A 19,692-nucleotide genomic window follows, 5' to 3' on the forward strand; every position below is an offset into this window, starting at 1 on the left:
ATGCTTCTCTTGGTTGGCAGGAAAGGTCAGGGTTTGCTACAGTTCAGTTCTCTGCGCTAACACTGTCACATAACACTGCGTGATATGCATCCACCAACGGATAGCTCTAGGACATGCAATGACATTGATGTGCTCTTCTAAATATTAACTATTTGTGTTCAAATCATGGTTTAGAGTCCAGGTTAGCTGCTACCAACAAGCCACAGTTTAGGCAGCCGGGATTCGTACTTCACATTAGATCAGTTTTAATCATTTTAAAATCATTGAATAATTTATAAATTGTGGTTTATTGTAATGTCTGAATGCAACCAACTGTATACATTGCCTTTTAGAATATTCCAGAACCTCCAGCATAGGCCTCCTGACTATCCGGCTTCCTAATTGACTGATCCCCCATTGTACTGTTTTTGACCATTCTATTCCTTTAATCTAGAGCCTCTTGTGGCACAGGGTAGTAAGGCAGCTGACATGCTGTCTGAAGCTCTGACCATGAGGCTGGGAGTTCAATCCAAGCAGCCGGCTCAAGGTTGACTCAGCTTTCCATCCTTCCAAGGTTGGTAAAATGAGAACCCAGCTTGCTGGGCGGTAAAATGACTGGGGAAGGGAATAGCAAACCACCCTGTATTGAATCTGCCAAGAAAGCGCTAGAGGGCGTCACCCAAGGGTCAGACATGACTCAGTGCTTGCACAGGGGATACCTTTACCTTTTACCTTATTCCTTTAATCTAGGCCAGGGTTTTATACTCTTGAGTCCGCTCCAGCACTTGTGGATGGGTAGGAACAGGGAGAACGGAAGTTGTTGTCACTGCAGCTTCACATAGAAAAAGAACCTGGCTTATTAAATTGTGCTCCTGTTCAAAACTATGCTGCCTCCTTATTCTGATGCTTAGCACTGGGGACACAACACCCATTCCTTGCCAGTTCTTGAACCTAAAAACCTGATAATTGTGTAGGCAGCTGTTTTAGACTGCCCAAGCACAGCCAGTGATGTGTTTGGCTGCATCCTTGCCTTGCCTCTTGACTGAGAATGTATTTATCATATGGTATATGTGTCGGACTGTCCGGCAGCCAGGCAGCCTCTGCATCGTGACTCTCATTTTCCTTGGAGGTCTCCCATCCAATTACTAACCTAGGCTGACCCTGCTTAGCTTCTGAGATCTGGTGTGACTGAGGATGTGGCTAGACTACAATCTGATAGCAAGCAGCTCGTGTGAGGTTGTGAACCTCGTGCCAACATTACTGAGCCTCTGGTTAGAGATATGAATGCTGACGATGAAGAGGATTGGATTAAAAAGCTCCTTATGGGAGGCAACACCCCCACCCCCTTCCAGGTTGCAAAGTACTGTGCAATTTTAATTGAGATCAGGCAACTAAGTATCGCTGCTGAATAGTTTTACCTCTCGGTTGATCTGTTTCCATTTTTTATTCATACTGTTTTATAGGTTTTTGTTATGGTTGGCAATTGCTGAAGCAAATGCCATGGATTGATAGCAAGCAGCTAGCGTGAGGTTGAGTGTGAGGGGGGGAAGGCATGCCTGTATATAGCTGATTGCACAAGAAGGTCAAGCAGCATCTTTTTGGGTACCAATAGAACACCACATGAAGTTCAAGAAATGCAGGCCAAGATTCCTGGCCAGTGGCCATGAAGGGTAATAGCCAGATGCCCTCTGCTGGATCTGCTTGTTGACAAACAGTGAGCAACACAAATTGCTGTGAGAAAGAAGCGACTATGGAGCAGATCGACTGTAGCTGTGGCCCCTCGGAAGCAAAACATCTGTCCCAGGCAGACCTAAGACATCTTAGCAGTTGTTATAGAAAACCAACCCTTCTGATAATTATCACTGGGCAAACTTCTCTGGGAGCTTCTCCATAGTTAGTGTAATCTTCTCTAGAATGTACTGAAATTGCAAAAGACTCTACTATTAGCATTTCTGCAGATCCCATGCAGGGATTGCTTCCGAGTCACTTGTACTGTATGGCAGGGGTAGTCAACCTGTGGTCCTCCAGATGTCCATGGACTACAATTCCCATGAGCCCCTGCCAGCATTTGCTTCCGAGTCACTTGAATTGTAGTCCATGGACATCTGGAGGACCACAGGTTGATTACCCCTGCTGTATGGTTCAGATCCCGCCCCCCCCCCCCAATCTTGGACAGTGTCTGCTGCCTGGGACAACCACCTCACACTGCTCCTCTCTTCCCCTCCCTTTTCTTAGTGTCCAAAGCACCTCTCCTCATGAAATACCCAAGCTCTTCTATCTCACTTGACTCAGGGCAGCTCTACACATCTTCAGAAATCCTAGAACTTGACTGTTTATTGCAATACATGCTTTACAACTTAGTATTAGGCCTGCGTAACCCATTTTTTTCAAGGTTTCCAAGTAATGACATCCACAGCAATTTTGGCAGCTCTTCTGACATCCTCGCTGGGGTCTTTCATCCTTGCCTGAAACTCTTCCACGTGCCACAGCAAAAGCTTGCGACCTTCTGGGGCTTCTGATAACATGGTCAGAGCCTTGATGGAGTACAGGCGGACTTTGCTGGTTTCATCGTGGATCAGCGGCAGCAGCGTCTCAATGGCGGCAGTGTTGATCGCTGCATATTTCCCTGAACACACAAGAATGCAGTTGACAGCTAGGAATGGCAAGGGAAGCGGGACTTAGGGAAGGCACCAGGGGTTCTGCTCTGTGCCATATACTCGGCTCAGACCTCAGCAGTTCAGGAAGTGGGTCTGTGTACTGTGTTGTTAAGAGAAATCCTCTTAATTCCTCTTTACCCTATTTCCCCGTTAAATTTTGCTGGCAGGGGCTCATGGGAATTGTAGTCCATGAACATCTGGAGCACCACAGGTTGACTACCCCTGCCTTAGGGCATATTCTCTGGGAACTGTCCTAGGTCCTGCAGATCCTGGCCCTGCTTTGCACCTCCTTTTGCTTTAACATTATTCCTGCTAAAAACTAGTTCCCTCCAGAGGGCTTGCTTAACTACCCCAAGGGCTTTTGCAGTTTGGCTGGAGCAGGTCAAGCCTGTTTCACAAAAGCGCCCATGTGTTGATGTTGTCTCACAGCTGTGATTGGGTCCTTGGCTTTCCAATGGGACAAAAACATCAGGCAACATAATGCACCTGTTCATAAGGAGCAATGCTGTACCAGGCAATGATGTCAGCACGTCCCCTTGATGCTGTATGGATGCTAAGGCCAAATCCACTCTTGGCTTCTGTGCATGTCATGTAACTCAGCTGCATCCTACATCTGTCATACATTTGATAGGAAAATCTAGGTCATTTTACAGGTATGTTCCAATTCAGTGTAACTCTAGTCGTCAGGTGAGCCAGTCCCCTCTGTCTTGCCACCCCAGTCCCATGCAAGTGCATGTATAGATATTTCCAGTGCTGCTGAGAAATTTACATTTTGGGACTGGGACATCAGAATCTCAAACAACAGAGGGGTCACAGTAGTGGAAGGAGAAGAGGTGGAGACTTGGCAGAACAGTTGGAGGTAGTGGCCAGCCTTGGAAGAAAGTGAACCTCAAGAAATTTGCCTAAAACTAACGAATTATTTTTGTTTTGTCTGTAAGGTATTACTGGAATTGAATCTAACTGTTCTATTTCAGACCAACACTATGAAAATACCTGAATTAAAGTAATGGATTGAGTCGATTCTCATTCATACAAGAATGTACAAGATACTTTTGAGTACATCTGAAAGCACAATATGCACCCAACCTAACATTTATTTTCAGCCATGCACATCTTTATCAGCACATGGAGCAGAAAACTCAAATAGGTTGGTGGCACCATCTGCTGCACGTACGCATGGCATCAAATATACACTTATTGTGACAGGCGAAGTGGCTTTTTGTGTGGTTTCATTTGGTCCCCACCCTCCAGTCGATAATAGTGTTGTATGCCTGAGACAGATTTGCTTCAATACAGCTCAGAAACAATGGAAACTCCAGTCAACTGACTAGCAACTGTCCTGTGTGGCAACATATATCCTATAACTCTGCTGCAAACAAAAGCTGATTCCCACCAAGCTATGCTTTGGAACCGGTGTGGATGCAGCCTTGCAGAGTTTACCTGATCCTGGTGAAGTGTCCCCACTGACACTTCATTTATGTCCTGTTCTTGGAGCAGGGGCTTCAGAAAACTTGCTTTGCTTCGGCTACCTAGCCTAGGAATGTCAGCTGCTGCAAGAAGATTCCCTTCATAAGGGGCCGGATCTCCCAATGGGCCCTCCTACAGCACTTTCCTCGCTCTCACCTTGTGTTGTAACAGCTGCATTCATCAGTGCTCCGGCTGCATTGGCTCGGACCTCAGCATCATCATCGTTCAGCAGGCAGACAAGGTCTGGGAAGACCTCCTCTTGAAAGACCATTTTCTTCCCCTCCAAAGGGACGCTGAAGGTAACAAAAAAGTGGAGACTGAGCACACAGAGAGAGCAGTCTTGTCAGACAGGTGGGTGGCCTTGCCTTGTCTACCGCTCTACAATAGAAGAGCCACCATCTTGGAGGACCAGATACAAGAGGGATGTGTGTGAAATTTACAATGGGGAATATAGAACATTTGGCCTAACCGTGGAGGAAATTCCTTTGGAATTATGCCCCTGGATAAAAACAAAGTAGGCATGACAGGGTGAGGGGAAGCCCTGGACTCCATCACAATGGAGCATGATGTGTAAATCCTCATTTGCCAATAAACCTCACTGGATGATCTTGGACAGGTCACAAATGTGGAAGTTCTGTAAAAGCTTAACTGAAATGAATCAATATTAACAGTAGCTCCCAGTCACCCAATGGAGCTTGCACAGGTCAACTTCCCACTGGTATATCTGCCACTCTTGCCACCATTAATGGTGCCTAAGACTGCCTGAGGTGGGAAGAAGCCCTTTGGGGCTGATGTGTCTTTCCCTCACCTGATGGCCATGAGGGCCCTGGCTACTCTGCTCCTGATCTCCACATTAGGGTGGTTGAGCATCTGCTTCAGAATGCCAACAGCCCCGGTGGCCAAGGCTTCAAAGGCCTCAACACGCAGGCAGCCTGATAGCGTCTCCAGTAGCAGCTTTTGAATCTCTTCATTCTCCGTTTTCAGCTTCCGTACTAGAGAGGGGACCAAGCCACATTCCACAATCTCAACAGCCCCTGCAGGAGCAAACAGAAAGAGCTGATTTTAGGGACTTTATTTTAAGCTAAGGTGACCAGATTTTAACATTAGTAAAGCGGGACACCATTAACCAGGGGGGTTCTTGATTAAAAAATTGGTCTATATGGAGCAACAAAACGTTTCATAGAATGCATTGAACGCAAAAATATATATATTTTAAATTTCAACATAAGTACAATTTGCCAGGTGCCGCGAGATGTCCCTCCAAAAGTGGGACAATCTGGTCACTTTATTTTAAGCGTTCCACTTCTTGAGACCATCCACGCTTACCAAGCCAAGAGAATTGCCAGGGCGAAGTAGTGAAAGCAGGAGAAGGAAAACTTGCAGCGGAAGAGAACACATAGTCCACGAGTAACCAGTTGCAAACGATCCTCAGCCGCCTGGTTACTATGACTAATCCTGTTGTTGCTAGGAGAGATGCAGCTCTGCTCAAAGTGATTCATGTGCGGTTGGATGCTGTGGAGGCTTCGCTGTGCAAGAGAACTGGGAGTTTCTTCAAAGGAATCTCTCCTGAGATAACGGCGAGCGTTTTCTTCCCATCCACCCACAGCTTAGTGGTGTGGTGTGGGACGAATAAAGGGCTTTCATGGCAGACTAAGGGGCGAGTTAATTCCTTCTGTGTGCAGAAGTAGAACAAGAATACCCTCCTTTTGTTAGCAGAGGCTTTGCAATATCTAACACAATCAGCTTGTTAATGGGGGAAAAAATGAATCAAATATCTACTGTGAGCTTATTAAGGATTCTAACTGCACCCTATTTGTCTGAGGGATTGAGATGTAAGTGTAGTGTGGGATTGTGTCAGCAGCAAATTAGGTGGCTTTCATTTTTTAATGCAAGCCATCATTGATGCAGAGAACAGCTGGTAGACTCTCGATTACCCTGGCAGACAAACCTGCTGGGTAAAGTCAGTTTTTTCTGGCTGAGTGCTAAAGTGCTGGGTGCTAAAGTGACAGTACTAGTTCAAGCAGATGGAAAGTTAGGATTAATTCTGAGAACTGGTGAGAGCCTTCCCCCACCCAGCTGGTACTTTATACACCCTTGTATGTACAAAAAATATCTGGTGTTTTGCAGCAGTTTACAAACCACATGATTAAAGAGATGGTCTTTGCTCTTATTTATTTATTTATTTATTTAGTATTTTAGTGGAGACCTCAGTCATTAAAAAAATTAACTTTGGCAGGGGTAGTCAGAGGCGCAAATTCCCATGAGCAAATGCTGGCAGGGGGTCATGGGAATTGTAGTCCATAGACATCTGGAGGGCTGCAGTTTGACTACCCCTGGAATTTGGGGGCATATTTGTAGATAAGTTCCTTGAAATTGCTGTGTGGCCCCTGAAGAGAGCCTTCTCTTAACAAACTGATGTTATTACTGCAACAATCACCATGGTTTCCAGGACTCTCTGTCCTGGGCCTTCCGTATCCACAGCTTCAAGTCTTCAGTTTCAGAAGCTGGGGGTGGCAGGTCAGATGAAAACTGCCTTGAAGTCCGAGGATCATGGCTCCAAGCCCCTGCTTTGACAAAAGCTCTCTGGTATTTTACATCAGACAACACATTTTGACAGCTTGACCTTAAAGCATTTTTGGATGAGATGGTGAATGCAAACCATTAAAACGTTTTTTAAAAACATGGAACCAAATGTAAACATTCTTCCTTTGTCAGGCTTCCATCTTTGAAAACATGCTGTTTCTTCCTTGGTTTTTTTTTTTGAGGGGGGGGGGAACACTCTGAAGAACCCTTGTAGTCTTCATGGCATCCACCCACCCAAGAGCAGAGAGTCTACAGGCTGCTCACCTCTGTCTGTACTGCAGAACTCCCTTGAGTCAACCCTTCTGAAATTCTCCTTCCTGCGTAACCTTTAAAGGTTAAGAAATGATGTTTTGTCCTGCCTTCTGACTGTTATCTCCTTCTTGCCCCACACATCTTTAAGAAGCTCAAGAAAAATGTTCATTTTATTCAATTGCTGGTTGGGCTGCAGGACTTCTTGCCAGCTTCCTGTATTCCAACAGGCAGTGTTGCCACTTGCGAAATAAAGCAGGGCCACTCTGTTGGTACTTGGAATTAACAAAGTTTGTTTAATAAGAGAAAATGAATTCTTCACAACATGTTCTGTGAAAGCATTTTATAAGAAGTGTTGTTAACCTGTGGTCCTCCAGATGTTTATGGACTACAATTCCCATGAGCCCCTGCCAGCGTTTGTTGGCAGGGACTCATGGGGATTATAGTCTGTGAACATCTGGAGGACCACAGGTTGACTACCCCTGGTTAAAAGGACATAACTGGAGGGGAATGCGTGTAAAAGATGGCCCTGTTCATAAACCCTACTTCCTGATTAACCACAAACCATATGTTGCCATGATGTCTAAACTGGACAAAAAACTTGTGGCTCGTTTATAAACCCAAATTTAATCCTGATTTAGAATTCTGGTTTGTGGGCACGAGAATAATCCTCAGGTTGTAATTTCATCCATCTGCGATACCAACAAACTGATCTGTTGGTAAGAGAAAGGTATGAACATTGTGAGATATGCAGAACTGGAGGAGAAAAGGGAAGGAGAAAAAAAGCAAGTCGAAGATGCCCACTCTATCCCATAATAATAGATCATGGCCACATCCCTAAGAGACAAAATTCTGACATATTCTCCTGAAAGCCATTTGAGAAGCTGGAAAATGTTCCTTTTCTTTCAAGGGCATGTGAACTGACTCAAGCTGTCACTGCAACAGATAATACAGATATAGGATACAGCACAGATGGTGTTCAGCAGCTGGAGAAATCCAACCACAAAAGGTATTTACTGAAACAGTCAAAACTGAAAACAGTTTCAGCAAACTCCATGAGAGCATCATGCAGAGAATCAGTAAAGTAAATTTAGCAGACTGAGGCCCTAACTATCCTTTATGTGTAATCAATTCCCTTATAGTTCCAATGCTAGTTTGTGCACTAGAAAAACAACTTCAGGAAGTGGGAAAACAAAGCTGGGAAGAAGCACTTTACTCATTTCCCACCTGTTGTTCCTCTATTCCAGGGGTAGTCAAAACTGTGGCCCTCCAGATGTCCATGGACTACAATTCCCATGAGCCCCTGCCAGCATTTGTTGGCAGGGGCTCATGGGAATTGTAGTCCATGGACATCTGGAGGGCCGCAGTTTGACTACCCCTGCTCTATTCCAATCATCTCCTCAGCAGCTTTCCAGTGTGAGGTTTCAGGATGAAATGAACCTAAGTTTCATATAAATTCATATAAAAACAGCCCTGTTGGGTTGGGTTGAGGAGAGCCTCTAATCCAATATTTTGTTTCCAAGGGTCTTCTGGAAGCTTACCAGCAAGGGGTGACAAAACCCCTTCCTCTTTTTAAAAATCTCCAGTACCTACCACTCAGAGGCACATGGCCTCAGACCTCACAAGCATTTAATTTGCATTTTTAAAAAATCTGTTTTAAAATATAATTTTAAAAGATGCTTGCGGAGGAGGTCTCAGTAAAGGCACAATTTGGTGGCGCTACCATTTCTTCCTCTGTCCTTGGGAGTTGGGAGTCGGAAGAAGGGGCAGTCTCAGACAGAGTATTATCCATGGTCCAGTTAACCATCATCATAGCTACAAACCACTGATCAACTGATACATTCAGAAAACAGCTTAACTTTGCCCATCTCTTCTTCCTCAGTGGCAGTGGGCTGAATGCCCGAATGGACATTCTGTTTGCATCCTCCCCCCTCCAGTTTCCCCTTTGAGCCAGATAAAAGTAAGTTGATTTCTAACTGGACTCAGTCATGCTCACACCGGGCATGGTCTCATCTACACACCCAAATACTGCAGGAGCTGCAAGGAGCTGACTTGGGGGGGAAATCCCTGTGTGGAAGCAGACAAAGTTCAATTGGCATATTGAAGCCCCACTGGAAACATATATTTAGCTAATATGTCTTCTCTTTGCTCTTTGTTCAGTAAGGGACATAAGCAAAAGCATGAGGCATGAGCCCGTTACTGTGGAAGTAAAATTGTCCACATACTTCTGTTCCAAAGCAAAACCATGCATCTTTCAGTGAACATGACTGCCTGCTATTTTACACCTCCATAGGGAGTGGGAGTTCTTGTTTTCCTTTAAAAAAATACCTGAAACGTTGACATCTTTGCCAAGGTATCACACACTGAAAGTTTTGGACTTTTCTCGGGAGGCGAAGCTGATTTTATTGGTTTCATTTTGTTCCTCATGCATGTTCACAACAGAGACATAAGGAGGTGCATCTGGCCATTATTATAGCCATAGTTGTAGCTAGGAGACGCACAAAGGAGGAACAAGGACACAGCTGTCAAATATGCTCCAATACAACAATTCTAGAGGTACCATTAATGGGCAGAGAACACTGTTTACTATTTAAGGGCAAACTTTGCACATCTAAGATTCTGTCCCTGGCAAATTCGAAGGGTAGAGCTTGGGCAGCACTTGACAAGAGCTGGGGTGTGCACAAGTATAATGGGTAAGGGGCTTCAGTGTGGTTGTGTGACATAGGGAAGCATTTACTTCAAGTATGGCTAGATGTGATTTTGCAGTGTTGAGTCCAGGGATGGGCTAGTTCTGAATGTAGGAAGACATTCAGAAAGGGGCTTTTAAAAATGGGCTTTGAAAGGGGTGGCAGGCAGGAGGGTGTGAGAGGGTGGCCATGGCTCCTTTTGGCCTGCAAAGCGGGCTAAAGGGAGTGGAAGGCCGCCTTCCCACCGGTGGCGCTTCCGCGGGAAGATCCCTTTGGCCCAGCAAGCACTCTCACTGTGGCAAGTGTGCTTCCTGGGCTAAAGGGAGTGGAAAGTTCACCCCCCCCCCCAGCAGCAGCAACAGGGCTTTGTGGGCCGCAGGGAGACTGCAACACCCCCCCTCCCCGGCTCCCTCCCAGCAGGAGTGTACCTACGGGCCACAAAGCCCTGTCACTGCCTCTCTCCACGTCGGCAACAATGGAGGCCGCAGCCACAAGGCTTCTAGCAGGCAAGGAGGGAGGGTGGGAGCTGGAGGGGAAGGGCCAATCAGGGTGGACCTGGACGGACAGGGCCCTGGACAGTCTCCTCCCAAGAGGCTGTTTCCCAAATATATAAGGGAGCGAAATAGTGTTAAGGATGAATAATAAAATAAATAAATATTACGGATTGTAGTCAATATGGATGAAAAAATGTGTGTGTGTTGGCGGGGAGTTTAATAATCAAGAAACAGAAATAAACTATAAATTGTATGAATAATCACAATTCAAGCCTTAATTCTGATAATACTTCAAATTATTGTATGGGAGGAGGAAAAATCTTAAAAACTAAAAATGAAGGTTCCCATTAAAAAAATGCTTTGCTCAGAACTTCTTGCACCAAAATGAGACACACAAGTCCTTCTATATATAACTAACCTAAATCTACAGCTAATTTTTAAAAAGAGCTAGTCAAAAAGATGAATGAACCAAGACTCCTGCACAGCTTGCAACCCAAATAGGGGGATGTTTTCCCCCATAGATTTTTGCTTTGCTCTTTTCTGTTTGTATGTACGTGAGCCAAAATTTGAAGCATATTAAATAATTAGGATGACATAACGACTTTTGTAATATATATAGCATATAAAGCGGAGTTTCTAAAAAAACAACACAACACACTCATTTTTACTGTTGTCTTCTTTTGATGTGAATGCCTTTCCTTCTTCAGTCAAAAGGACTGCAATTATCATGGCACCCCCACGGAATCCTCAGTTCTGGCATTTGGATAAGATCCTGGGAATGTTCAGAAAGGGATTTGTGGTGATGGAAAGTCCTGCTGAGCCACAGCTGACTTAAGGCCACACTGCAGGGTTCTTGGGGCAAGATGTTTAGGGATCATTTGTCATTGCCTGCTTCCACATTACAACCCTAGTACTCCTCGGAGGTCTTCCATCTAAATACTAGCCAGGCCCAACCCTGTTTACTTTCAAAGATCTGATGAGATTGGCTTAAAGGTAAAGGTAAAGGTATCCCCCCCTGTGCAAGCACCGAGTCATGTCTGATCCTTGGGGTGATGCCCTCTAGCGTATTCTTGGCAGACTCAGTACGGGGTGGTTTGCCAGTGCCTTCCCCAGTCATTACCATTTTACCCCCCAGCAAGCTGGGTACTCATTTGACCGACCTTGGAAGGGTGGAAGGCTTGGTCAACCTTGTGCCGGCTGCTGGGATCGAACTCCCAGCCTCATGGACAGACAGCTTCAGACAGCATTTCTGCCGCTTACCACTCTGCGCCACAAGAGGCTCTAAGAGATTGGCTTAGCATGGGTTATCCAGGTCAGGGAAAAGGATTTGTAGACACCCTCAAAAGAGAATTCCTATATGGAGAGATGGAATTATCTGAGCAGGGGGCCTGTCTCGGTAGCAGAGCAAATGCTGGGCATGCAAAAAAAAAAAAAAAAATCCCATATTAAGTTCCTGACATCTTTAAGCAAAAATGGATCTTTGGAAGACCATACCAGGCAAGTGTTGTGTCAGCATGGAACTTGGAGAGTTGACACCAATCAATATTGATTTAGACTCGGCATAAGGCAGCTTTAAATATTCATGTAACTGGTAAACCAGTTTAAGTTTGTAGTATAAATGCATCCCAAATCTTCAGGGGGGAAATGGCTTACCATAGGTCAAAAACTGGTAAATATGTGCGTAAAGTGCAAAAACTAGGCTTCCCCATATAGGTCTGTTCTTATGCCTCTGTCTGATGTAAATTTTAAAGATACCTGTGACAATAAGTGATTTTTCAACTATTATGTTTAGCCTTCTGTATTTTATTGTGGAGTATTTTAATTGATTGGCATCTGTTTCATTTTACTATGATGTAAACCACCCTGAGCTCCTTGGAATGGTAGTATAAAAATGCAATAATAATAAATAAATAAACCTACAAAATGGAATCTGGGTTATAAATGTCAGTCTGAAGTTGCCTGTAATTGCACAGGTGAACACGAAGAAACAGAGCTGCTTGTGTTCTGCTGTGCCCGCCCTCTTGCTTGGTGTTTGGCTCCCACACAGGCCTCATTGTAATAAGTAGGTTTACTGCCTTATAATGTAGAAAATGGCCTTGCTTTGTCCCTGTGTGTCACGTGACTACGATGGATTTATTTGTTTAATGTAAAGCCTGTGTGGAGTGCATCCAGGAGAGCCTACGATTCCAGGATGGCCTGGCAGCCAGGCAAGAGACGTTCAGAGGGGTTTGTCATTACCTTGCCCCGTATCATGACCCAGGTTTTTCTTGGAGGCTTCCCATCCAAATATTAACCATGGCCAGCCTGCTTAGTTTCTGAGATCAAGTGAGATTGGGCATGCCTGGGCTATCCAGGTCAGGACACTGCTAAAGATACTAGGATGGATGACTCTCTGGTTTGACAGTGTTTATTGTAATATTGGTTGTTGTTTTTTTTACATGCAAGGGTTTTTTTTTATAGAGGGACACAGAATCAAGTGCCTTTGTGAGGCAGCCAGTATTTCTTGGCTTGTGTACATCTGTTTCTGCTAAAGCCACTGTGCAGGTTGGGCTGCAGAGCCTTGATTGGCAGAGAGCTTTGCAGCGGAGCCAAGTCACTGTTTACTAGCAGACAGAACTTGGCAACAGGGTAGCAACCATTTGTGCTTGGTCAACACAATCATCCACAGAACTGTAGTAGCATAATTCAAGTATGCCGGCCAGTGCAGACAGAGCTAGTACACCCTGGTTCTTTGCTCGATCGCTGCAGAAGCCAACACCAGCCACAAGAACGGAAGGAAACGATGGTCCAATGCAGCAGGTTCAAAGCAGGAATGATTTGAGGATTTGTGGGGCCCACAGCTCCAGAGCCAGTTTAAGAATTTGCAGAGTCCTAACATTACAATTGCAGAGGGAGCAGTCAGACTGGGGGCAGAAAGACCCCCCACTGTGGAAAGGGGTGTCATTCCAAACGTCCTTAAAGGGGGAAAAGGGGGGAAGGAGAGAGGCTATGTCTCTGATCCATGGATGGAAGGCACTACACCAGGGCCCCTGGAAGCACAGGGCTGGTAGCATGTGCTACATATGCTAGAATGGGTGGGCAAACTGTGGCCCTCCAGATGTCCATGAACTACAATTCCCATGAGCCCCGGCAAGCATTCAGATGGATAAACCAGCCCTGTTTTTAAAGTCCTGGAGCACAGAACCGCAGCCATGCAAATGAGTGTACACACTACTGGCCCCTCTTGAAATGGCAAGATGTTTAGAACAGGAAACTTGACATGCGCATTTCCTGCCGTTTATGCCTTCTAGTCTCTGTTGTTATACTGCTTGTTACTGCAGCCACAGGACGAAAGCAAAAAACCAGTCTTCACGTGAGCAAACGGACAGCATGTTGATAAAAGAACCCCAACAAGAAGCATGGGGTTTGATTTGCTGCTCTGTAGAGAAAGGTAGTTGCTATGGAAACTGTCTCAGTGCTTTGCATCTTAGAAATAGCATCTTCCACTTACTGACTGGTCATGGTAAGAAGAATCAATATATTGGGTGCACTATATCTAGGCTGTGCTCTCTGCCCACTGTTGTTCTCTCCAGATGTTGTTAGTTTGATCTGTCAGGTGACCCTCTTTAGCTCCAGCAAGCCCTTCTATAGGCAAGGGCTCATGGAAAGGACTTTCATCATCTTTTACTGCACTGGAATACCAGAGGGGCAAGTAAACAGACAAAGAGCCTGATGCCAGGGGAGGGCACGGAAAGATCAGAAGGGAGTTCAGTGGCAAGCAACAGGTATTTTATGCTACAGGGAAACAGCATGGGAAGTGGAACAATGGATTCAATGGGACTATCATGCACAGCTGGCTAACCTGCTTATGATCCAAATATTGTGGTATACCTATATGACATGGTAGGTAAACATGGCAATTAAAATTAAACTTTCTATGTTTATGTAACCTGCCACAAGACGGCTCGCCGATAGCGATGGGGAAGAAATAAAACAAACAAACACTCTCCATTATATTACTTTTATCATAATTTTAAAATGACAACCTCAGATTGAACATTTTAAGCAAAAAAAAAAAAAAACCAAGACTAAATAAAGCACCATGTGTTTGTGTGCTTTGCATCATAGAAATACACACACATACACACATTCTGGAGTCAATAATGTTTTCCATCTGGTTCTATCAAGTGATGCCTATGGAACTGCCTGTGCATTCCAAACTTACTGTTCTCTATGTATAATACAGAGAGGTTTTATGATAAGGACTCTTTCTGAATGGAAAACCTGGACCTGCCAGTTTCAGCATTTAGATCATTTGCTTTGCTACGATGCTCACAAATAGTGCATGGATGTAACCAGACATCTAACTGGTAATGCTCACTACACACCGATGGTCAAAAGGAAGCAAAATAAAAGGGGACAAATGATATATAGAGAGAGGATGAGGTGAAAGAAGGCAGGGAGAAAAAAGGTAGCAGGTAGCCATCGCTTTGGGCATGGTGTTGAGGACTGCTGGATTGGGAAAGTAAACAGTCGATTTTACGAATGGAACAGATAATCCAGAATTCAGTGCCATGAGATGTGATGATGATTTTAGACAGTTTTGAAACAGTCCTGTTCAAAATGACCGAGTGAGCAGACAGCTAATTGGCCATACTGGTCAAGTGAAAAGTTTCTTCAAAGAGTGTGCACAGGTGAGGAAGAGGTATGTGGAAACTCCCTCTTGGTGGTTTAACACAGGGGTTCCCAATGTTGGCACTATGCCCCCTCTGGGGTGTGTGTGTGTGTGGAAGGATCCAGGGTGTGTGTGAGGAATTCAGGGGCAGTGGCCTGAATCTTCCTTCTGCAGTTGCATTTTCCTAGCGAGAGACATTCCAAGGCAGCTTGTCACTGCCTGCCTCTGGGTAGTACTGACTCCTAACTTCCTTGTTGGTCTCCCATCACAGTGCTGAGCAGGACCAACCCTGCTTAGTTCCCTGAAGACAACAACTTCAGAAGGTGGGCTGGATGGGATTATATTCCTGCTGAGCTCCTTCCCCTCCTCAGACTCTGTTCCTTCCAAGGCTCTATCGCAAATCAGCAGGAATTTCTTCAGCCAGGGTTGCCAACCCGTCCCCAAAAGTCTCCATCGTTGGGAGGCTGGAAAAGCCTTCTCCTGTTTGCTCCTAGCCATGGGATTTTCCATTGCTTGCCTCGCTTGCCCCATCTGTCTTTCTCTCCAGTGAGGACCCAAAATGGCTTTTACAAATGACTTTGACAAAGAACGTATATATTTTTTCTCGACTAAAATACGGCCAGAGTACAGCAACCCAAAAAGACGTGTAGTGTTGTGCTTTGAATTTGCACTAGACCTAACCCCACGGAAGAGGCATGGGCTCCTGTGTGTGGGCCCTTCCCGCCCGTCCCGGAGGGCGCTAGGGATGTGGCCGGGCAGCCAAGAGGACCACAGCCTGAAAATGTTTGGGAACTACTGGCTTAACACATTTTTATCTCAACCTTCCTTTAGAGAGGAGGCGCTCAAAATATCAGACATAGCCGCCCCCCCCCATCAATACGGAAATGCTGTTGATCTCAGGACAGTGCCTGGGCCAAGCTTATGCAACGAGCTTCCTCTCTGGGTGGGGACTGTTCATCTTGCGCCTCCCCTGCACGGCCTGAGGGCCAAGAGGGACCCCGGGTCAGGAACTGGGACACAATACAGCACTGCCAAGGATTCCAAGGGGCAACCACGGGGTCCTGCGGCCCAGCTGGTCGATCAGCCGAACACTCTCAGGCAGCCCTGGGGAGGTTTGTCATGCCGCGCGCCTACACATCCAGGGAAGCACACGTGGGTCATTTCCTGAATCTGCCGGCGCGGACACGTCTTGTCCGCGGGGGAAATGCGGGGCGCGTCGAGCAGCCTTCAAACAGGGCTCGCGATAATGGACCCCAAGCATTAGGTCCCCCTCCCGCCCGCTTATTTGCAGACTTTTCTTTTCCAGATGCAGCCGGGACCGGTTTCTTTGCGAGGGAGAATGGCGCATTGGGGGGAGGGGGGAGTCCCCCCGCCTTTTCTCCTCCTCCCCCCCGCTAGAGAAGACACTCCTAATTGCACGCCCCGCCCCGCCGGGAAGCAAATTACGGCCGCGAGTAAATCTCCCCCGGCCAGAATGACGAGACCGCCGACGTCCCACCTGGCTGCCAAGAAACTGCGGCATGCAGAGCAGGCGTCACAGAACGTACGCGCGCCAGCCTCCCCGCCCGTCCCGGAGGGCCCCGTCCGTCGGGGCAAGGGAGGCACGCGGGGTTTCAGCTCGCAGGCCCCGCCCCTCGCGCGCTCTCGTTGGCCGCGGCTCTCGCCAATCTGCTCCGCGCCGACCAATCCGGGCGAGCGGAGCCCCTGCTCGCCCGTCAGTCCCGCCCCCGTCCGAGGCTCTGGAGCGTGGCGTGCTCCTCCTTGCAGCGGGCGGCGGAAAAACCCTCCTGCCTGGCTGGCTGGCTGGCTGGCTGGGGGCGCCGGCGGCTGAGCGAGCGGATCCTGCGCCGGCGGCTGGGGCGAGCGCCGCGCATCCCGCCTCGCCAGGCAGGACCAGTCCCCCGCGGCCGCGCGCTTTCGCCCACCCTGCCGGGAGGATGGCAGCGCCAGCGGAGTCCAGCTGCCGAACCCGCCCGCTACTGCTGCTGCCGCCGCTGCCTGGTCTGTAGGGAGGTAGGTGCCGCCGCCTCGGGCCCCCGCGACATAGGCCAGGGGCTGCCTGGGCGCCTGCGGTAGGCGCAGCACGGGGAGCTTGCGGATCCCTGGCCGGTGACCTTCTCTGCCCAGGCTGGCCTTGCCGAGAGACACGGGCACCCCTTTCCCTCCCTTCCCCGCGGCATCCCCAGTGCAGCCGCAAGGTCCGGCCCCAGAGAGGGGACCCCGGTGCCCTTGACCCAGACCCGCGGCCGCTCCTGGCCCGATGCGCCGCTTCTCCCGGGCGCATAATCCCCCGTGGCGGAATTGGCCTGGCGGGCGCCTTGCTGCGGAGAGGCGAGGGGCAGGATTCCGCCCCGGGCTGCACCTGTGGACAGCTCCCAGACAGCAACTTCGCACAGCCGGTAGGCCTCTGGCGCTCGCGGGCGGGGACCTCGCCGCATCTGCGAGCCATCGCGTAATGCACGCCCGGCTTCTCCCTCGCCTCCTCCGGCCGCCACTGCTGCTTGGGGCGGCCGCGCTCTGCGTGCATGCAGGCTCCTGCGGCGTCTGCACTAGACGGCGAGGGCCCTCCCCTAATCACTTGGGGTCGTCTGCATGCAGCTCGACAGAGACAGAGAGAGAGTCGAGACTTTCTTTTCTGCTTTTGGAGCGGGCTCTGTGATACGCATCTTAGCGGGTCACACCCTTTGGATGACTGTCTGGATCAGTTTTGCTGCAAGGATGAGAAGCAGCCGATCAGGCCAACAGTTGCCCGATGCGAGTGTGGGTTGGGAGGAACTTAAAAATGAGAATAGGTTTTAATTTGTTGCTGCTCTTTAGAAAAGGCTTTTTGATGTTCTAAATGCCGACGATGTCTGGAATCCAAGCTTCCAGTTGGATCCCTCTTTGTTTGGACAGATTGCTGGTTCTTGCAGCTGGAGATGCTTCTGTGGAAGGATGCATGCTTTCAACATGGCTTTCGGTGCTCACTGACTGGGTTGAGAAGCTGTCAGCCCAGAAAAGATTGATCCCTGTCCTTGGGTGGAGGACATGAGAAGAACATGGTCCCTGAGAGGCATGGATGGTGGCCATGGGGTTTGAAGAATGAGGATAAAAACAGGTGGGCACATTCTTATCAGGATAGTTTCAGATGGAATGATCTCTCATTGAGCCTGTGCAAACAGCCATACGCATCATAGAATGCCCTCTAAAAATGATTCCAGGTTCCAGGAAGAATATTGCAGGCTAGCACCCATGACTGGAGTGAGATGATGTTCTTCTTAAGTTGATATGGCCTCTGGCAATATCAACCATTTGAATGGCAGAACAAGGCTATCAAAGTAGCCATGATTTAAAAGCTATCTAAAAGTAACTGGCTCATATGCATTCCAGGTCTGAAGAGGTATAGTGAGCCATTCTGTTTACCCACACAATGTAATCCCAAAACAGAAGGATCAAAGAATGGGACTGTGTCCTCTCCATTTTATGAATTATATTGGGCACAGAGTGAGACGATCACCTTTAATGATGGAATGTACAAGAACATAGTGATGTCTACATCCCTTGTGGACACAGGCCAGGTTGAGCCAATAGGGAATATACATTAAAGGGTAATTTTAACAAAACTCAGAAACTGATTATGTTTGTTAGAGGAAGAAGTGGCCTCCTTTTTTGCCCACCATGACTACTTTATTTAGAAAGTTGGGGCATAGGATTTGGCCATGATTAAGGGCTTACTATCTGTTCTTCCATTATTCAAGCATGAATTGTAACAGTGGGTCATTTTGTTGCAATCTTATAAGGTATGTTAAGACAGTGTCTGCTGTTCTGTATTGAAGGTGCCCCTGAACTTTAAAAAGCAACTTTGGAGTGCCACTAGATTAATGGCAGACTTAGGTTCTTCTAGAAAAAACTTGATCCAGCAGGTACTGAAGCCATCATGAGTTTTGGTAGAAACAGAAGTGTCACAGTTTTATGACGGGTTTCAGAGAGGTCATTGACTTGGTGACAAATTCCACAACTGTGTGCTGATGTCACTGATGCTACTTTACAAGTCATCAAAGACATTTGTTTGTGCAGTGGAATGTTTGACATGGTTTCCTAAATTCTGGATTATTACATATCACTTTTAAAAGAAGACATCACAGAGTTCTTATGTGTATATATGTTGCATTATATTGCATTATAATATTCTGTTGTCTGCAACCCACCAGAAGGAAGTAGCTTGGCCTCAAGATATACTTCAGAAAAAAAAACAATGTTCTACTCTTAATGCAATAATAAAATCAGAGTCCAGCAGCACCAACAAAGAATCCACTCTTAAGGCATCAATCCGTGTCTCAAACAATCACTGAGACAATAGTAATCAAGGTAGACAAATGTCAGTTGTTATAATGTCACCAAAATAATCTATAATCTTTTTAGCACACTTCAGGTTTATAAGATTAAAGTATATTGAATATATCAAACAGAGATTAAAGCTCCTTGGACATGCTTACTTGGAGGCAAACACCAAGAATATACATACGTTGAATAAGGCGTTTAACAATTTTCACTACTTAGGGCTGGATGTTCTGATTTGTTTTCATCAAATATAAACCAAAAGTAAAGGTTGTAAAGCAGCAATGAAAAAAAATGGGGGGGATAGCAAAATGTACAATAAGACGACTTTAAAAAGTGTTTCTTTACAAAAGTAAGAGAATTACACAAAAAAGTCCTTTCAGCCTTATATTACTATAATAAATAATAAATATTCCAGCACAAAATGGGGCTGTTTTCTAGCAAGCTCTAAAGAATCAACCAAACCATTCCTATTTCAGCACTATCCAAACCATTCCTATCTCATCAGTATCCACAACATTCCACAATCATTGAGGTTGATCAGCTTTCCAGTGATAAACCAGTACAATTTTTGCAGCAACCAAATTGTTTTGTGTTAATAGTTT

The 19,692-nt window shown here is 46.6% G+C and overlaps 2 protein-coding genes across 3 annotated transcripts in view; one reads left to right on the top strand and one right to left on the bottom strand.

Moving 5' to 3' along the window:
* Positions 1–268: 268 nt before the first annotated feature.
* RSPH14 (radial spoke head 14 homolog) overlaps positions 269–19,692 on the bottom strand; it is a 67,610-nt gene continuing 48,186 nt past the window's right edge. Inside the window, exons 5-7 of the mRNA XM_077308850.1 lie at positions 4,912–5,137; positions 4,260–4,396; positions 269–2,605 (exon numbers count right to left, since the gene is read on the bottom strand). Of these exons, the coding sequence (XP_077164965.1) occupies positions 2,367–2,605; positions 4,260–4,396; positions 4,912–5,137 (602 nt within the window). The 3' untranslated portion in view covers positions 269–2,366. The remainder of the gene's footprint in view (positions 2,606–4,259; positions 4,397–4,911; positions 5,138–19,692) is intronic.
* The window catches only part of GNAZ (G protein subunit alpha z), a 45,938-nt gene continuing 42,578 nt past the window's right edge, over positions 16,333–19,692 (top strand). The window contains exons 1-2 of one of the 2 annotated variants that reach the window (XM_077308849.1): positions 16,333–16,783; positions 17,666–17,867. The gene's annotated coding sequence lies outside the window, so the exon portion shown is untranslated. The remainder of the gene's footprint in view (positions 16,784–17,665; positions 17,868–19,692) is intronic. The other variant, XM_077308848.1, reaches the window with a different exon arrangement.

Source organism: Paroedura picta, chromosome 13, assembly GCF_049243985.1.
Source record: "Paroedura picta isolate Pp20150507F chromosome 13, Ppicta_v3.0, whole genome shotgun sequence".
In the NCBI taxonomy this organism is placed as follows: domain Eukaryota; kingdom Metazoa; phylum Chordata; class Lepidosauria; order Squamata; family Gekkonidae; genus Paroedura; species Paroedura picta.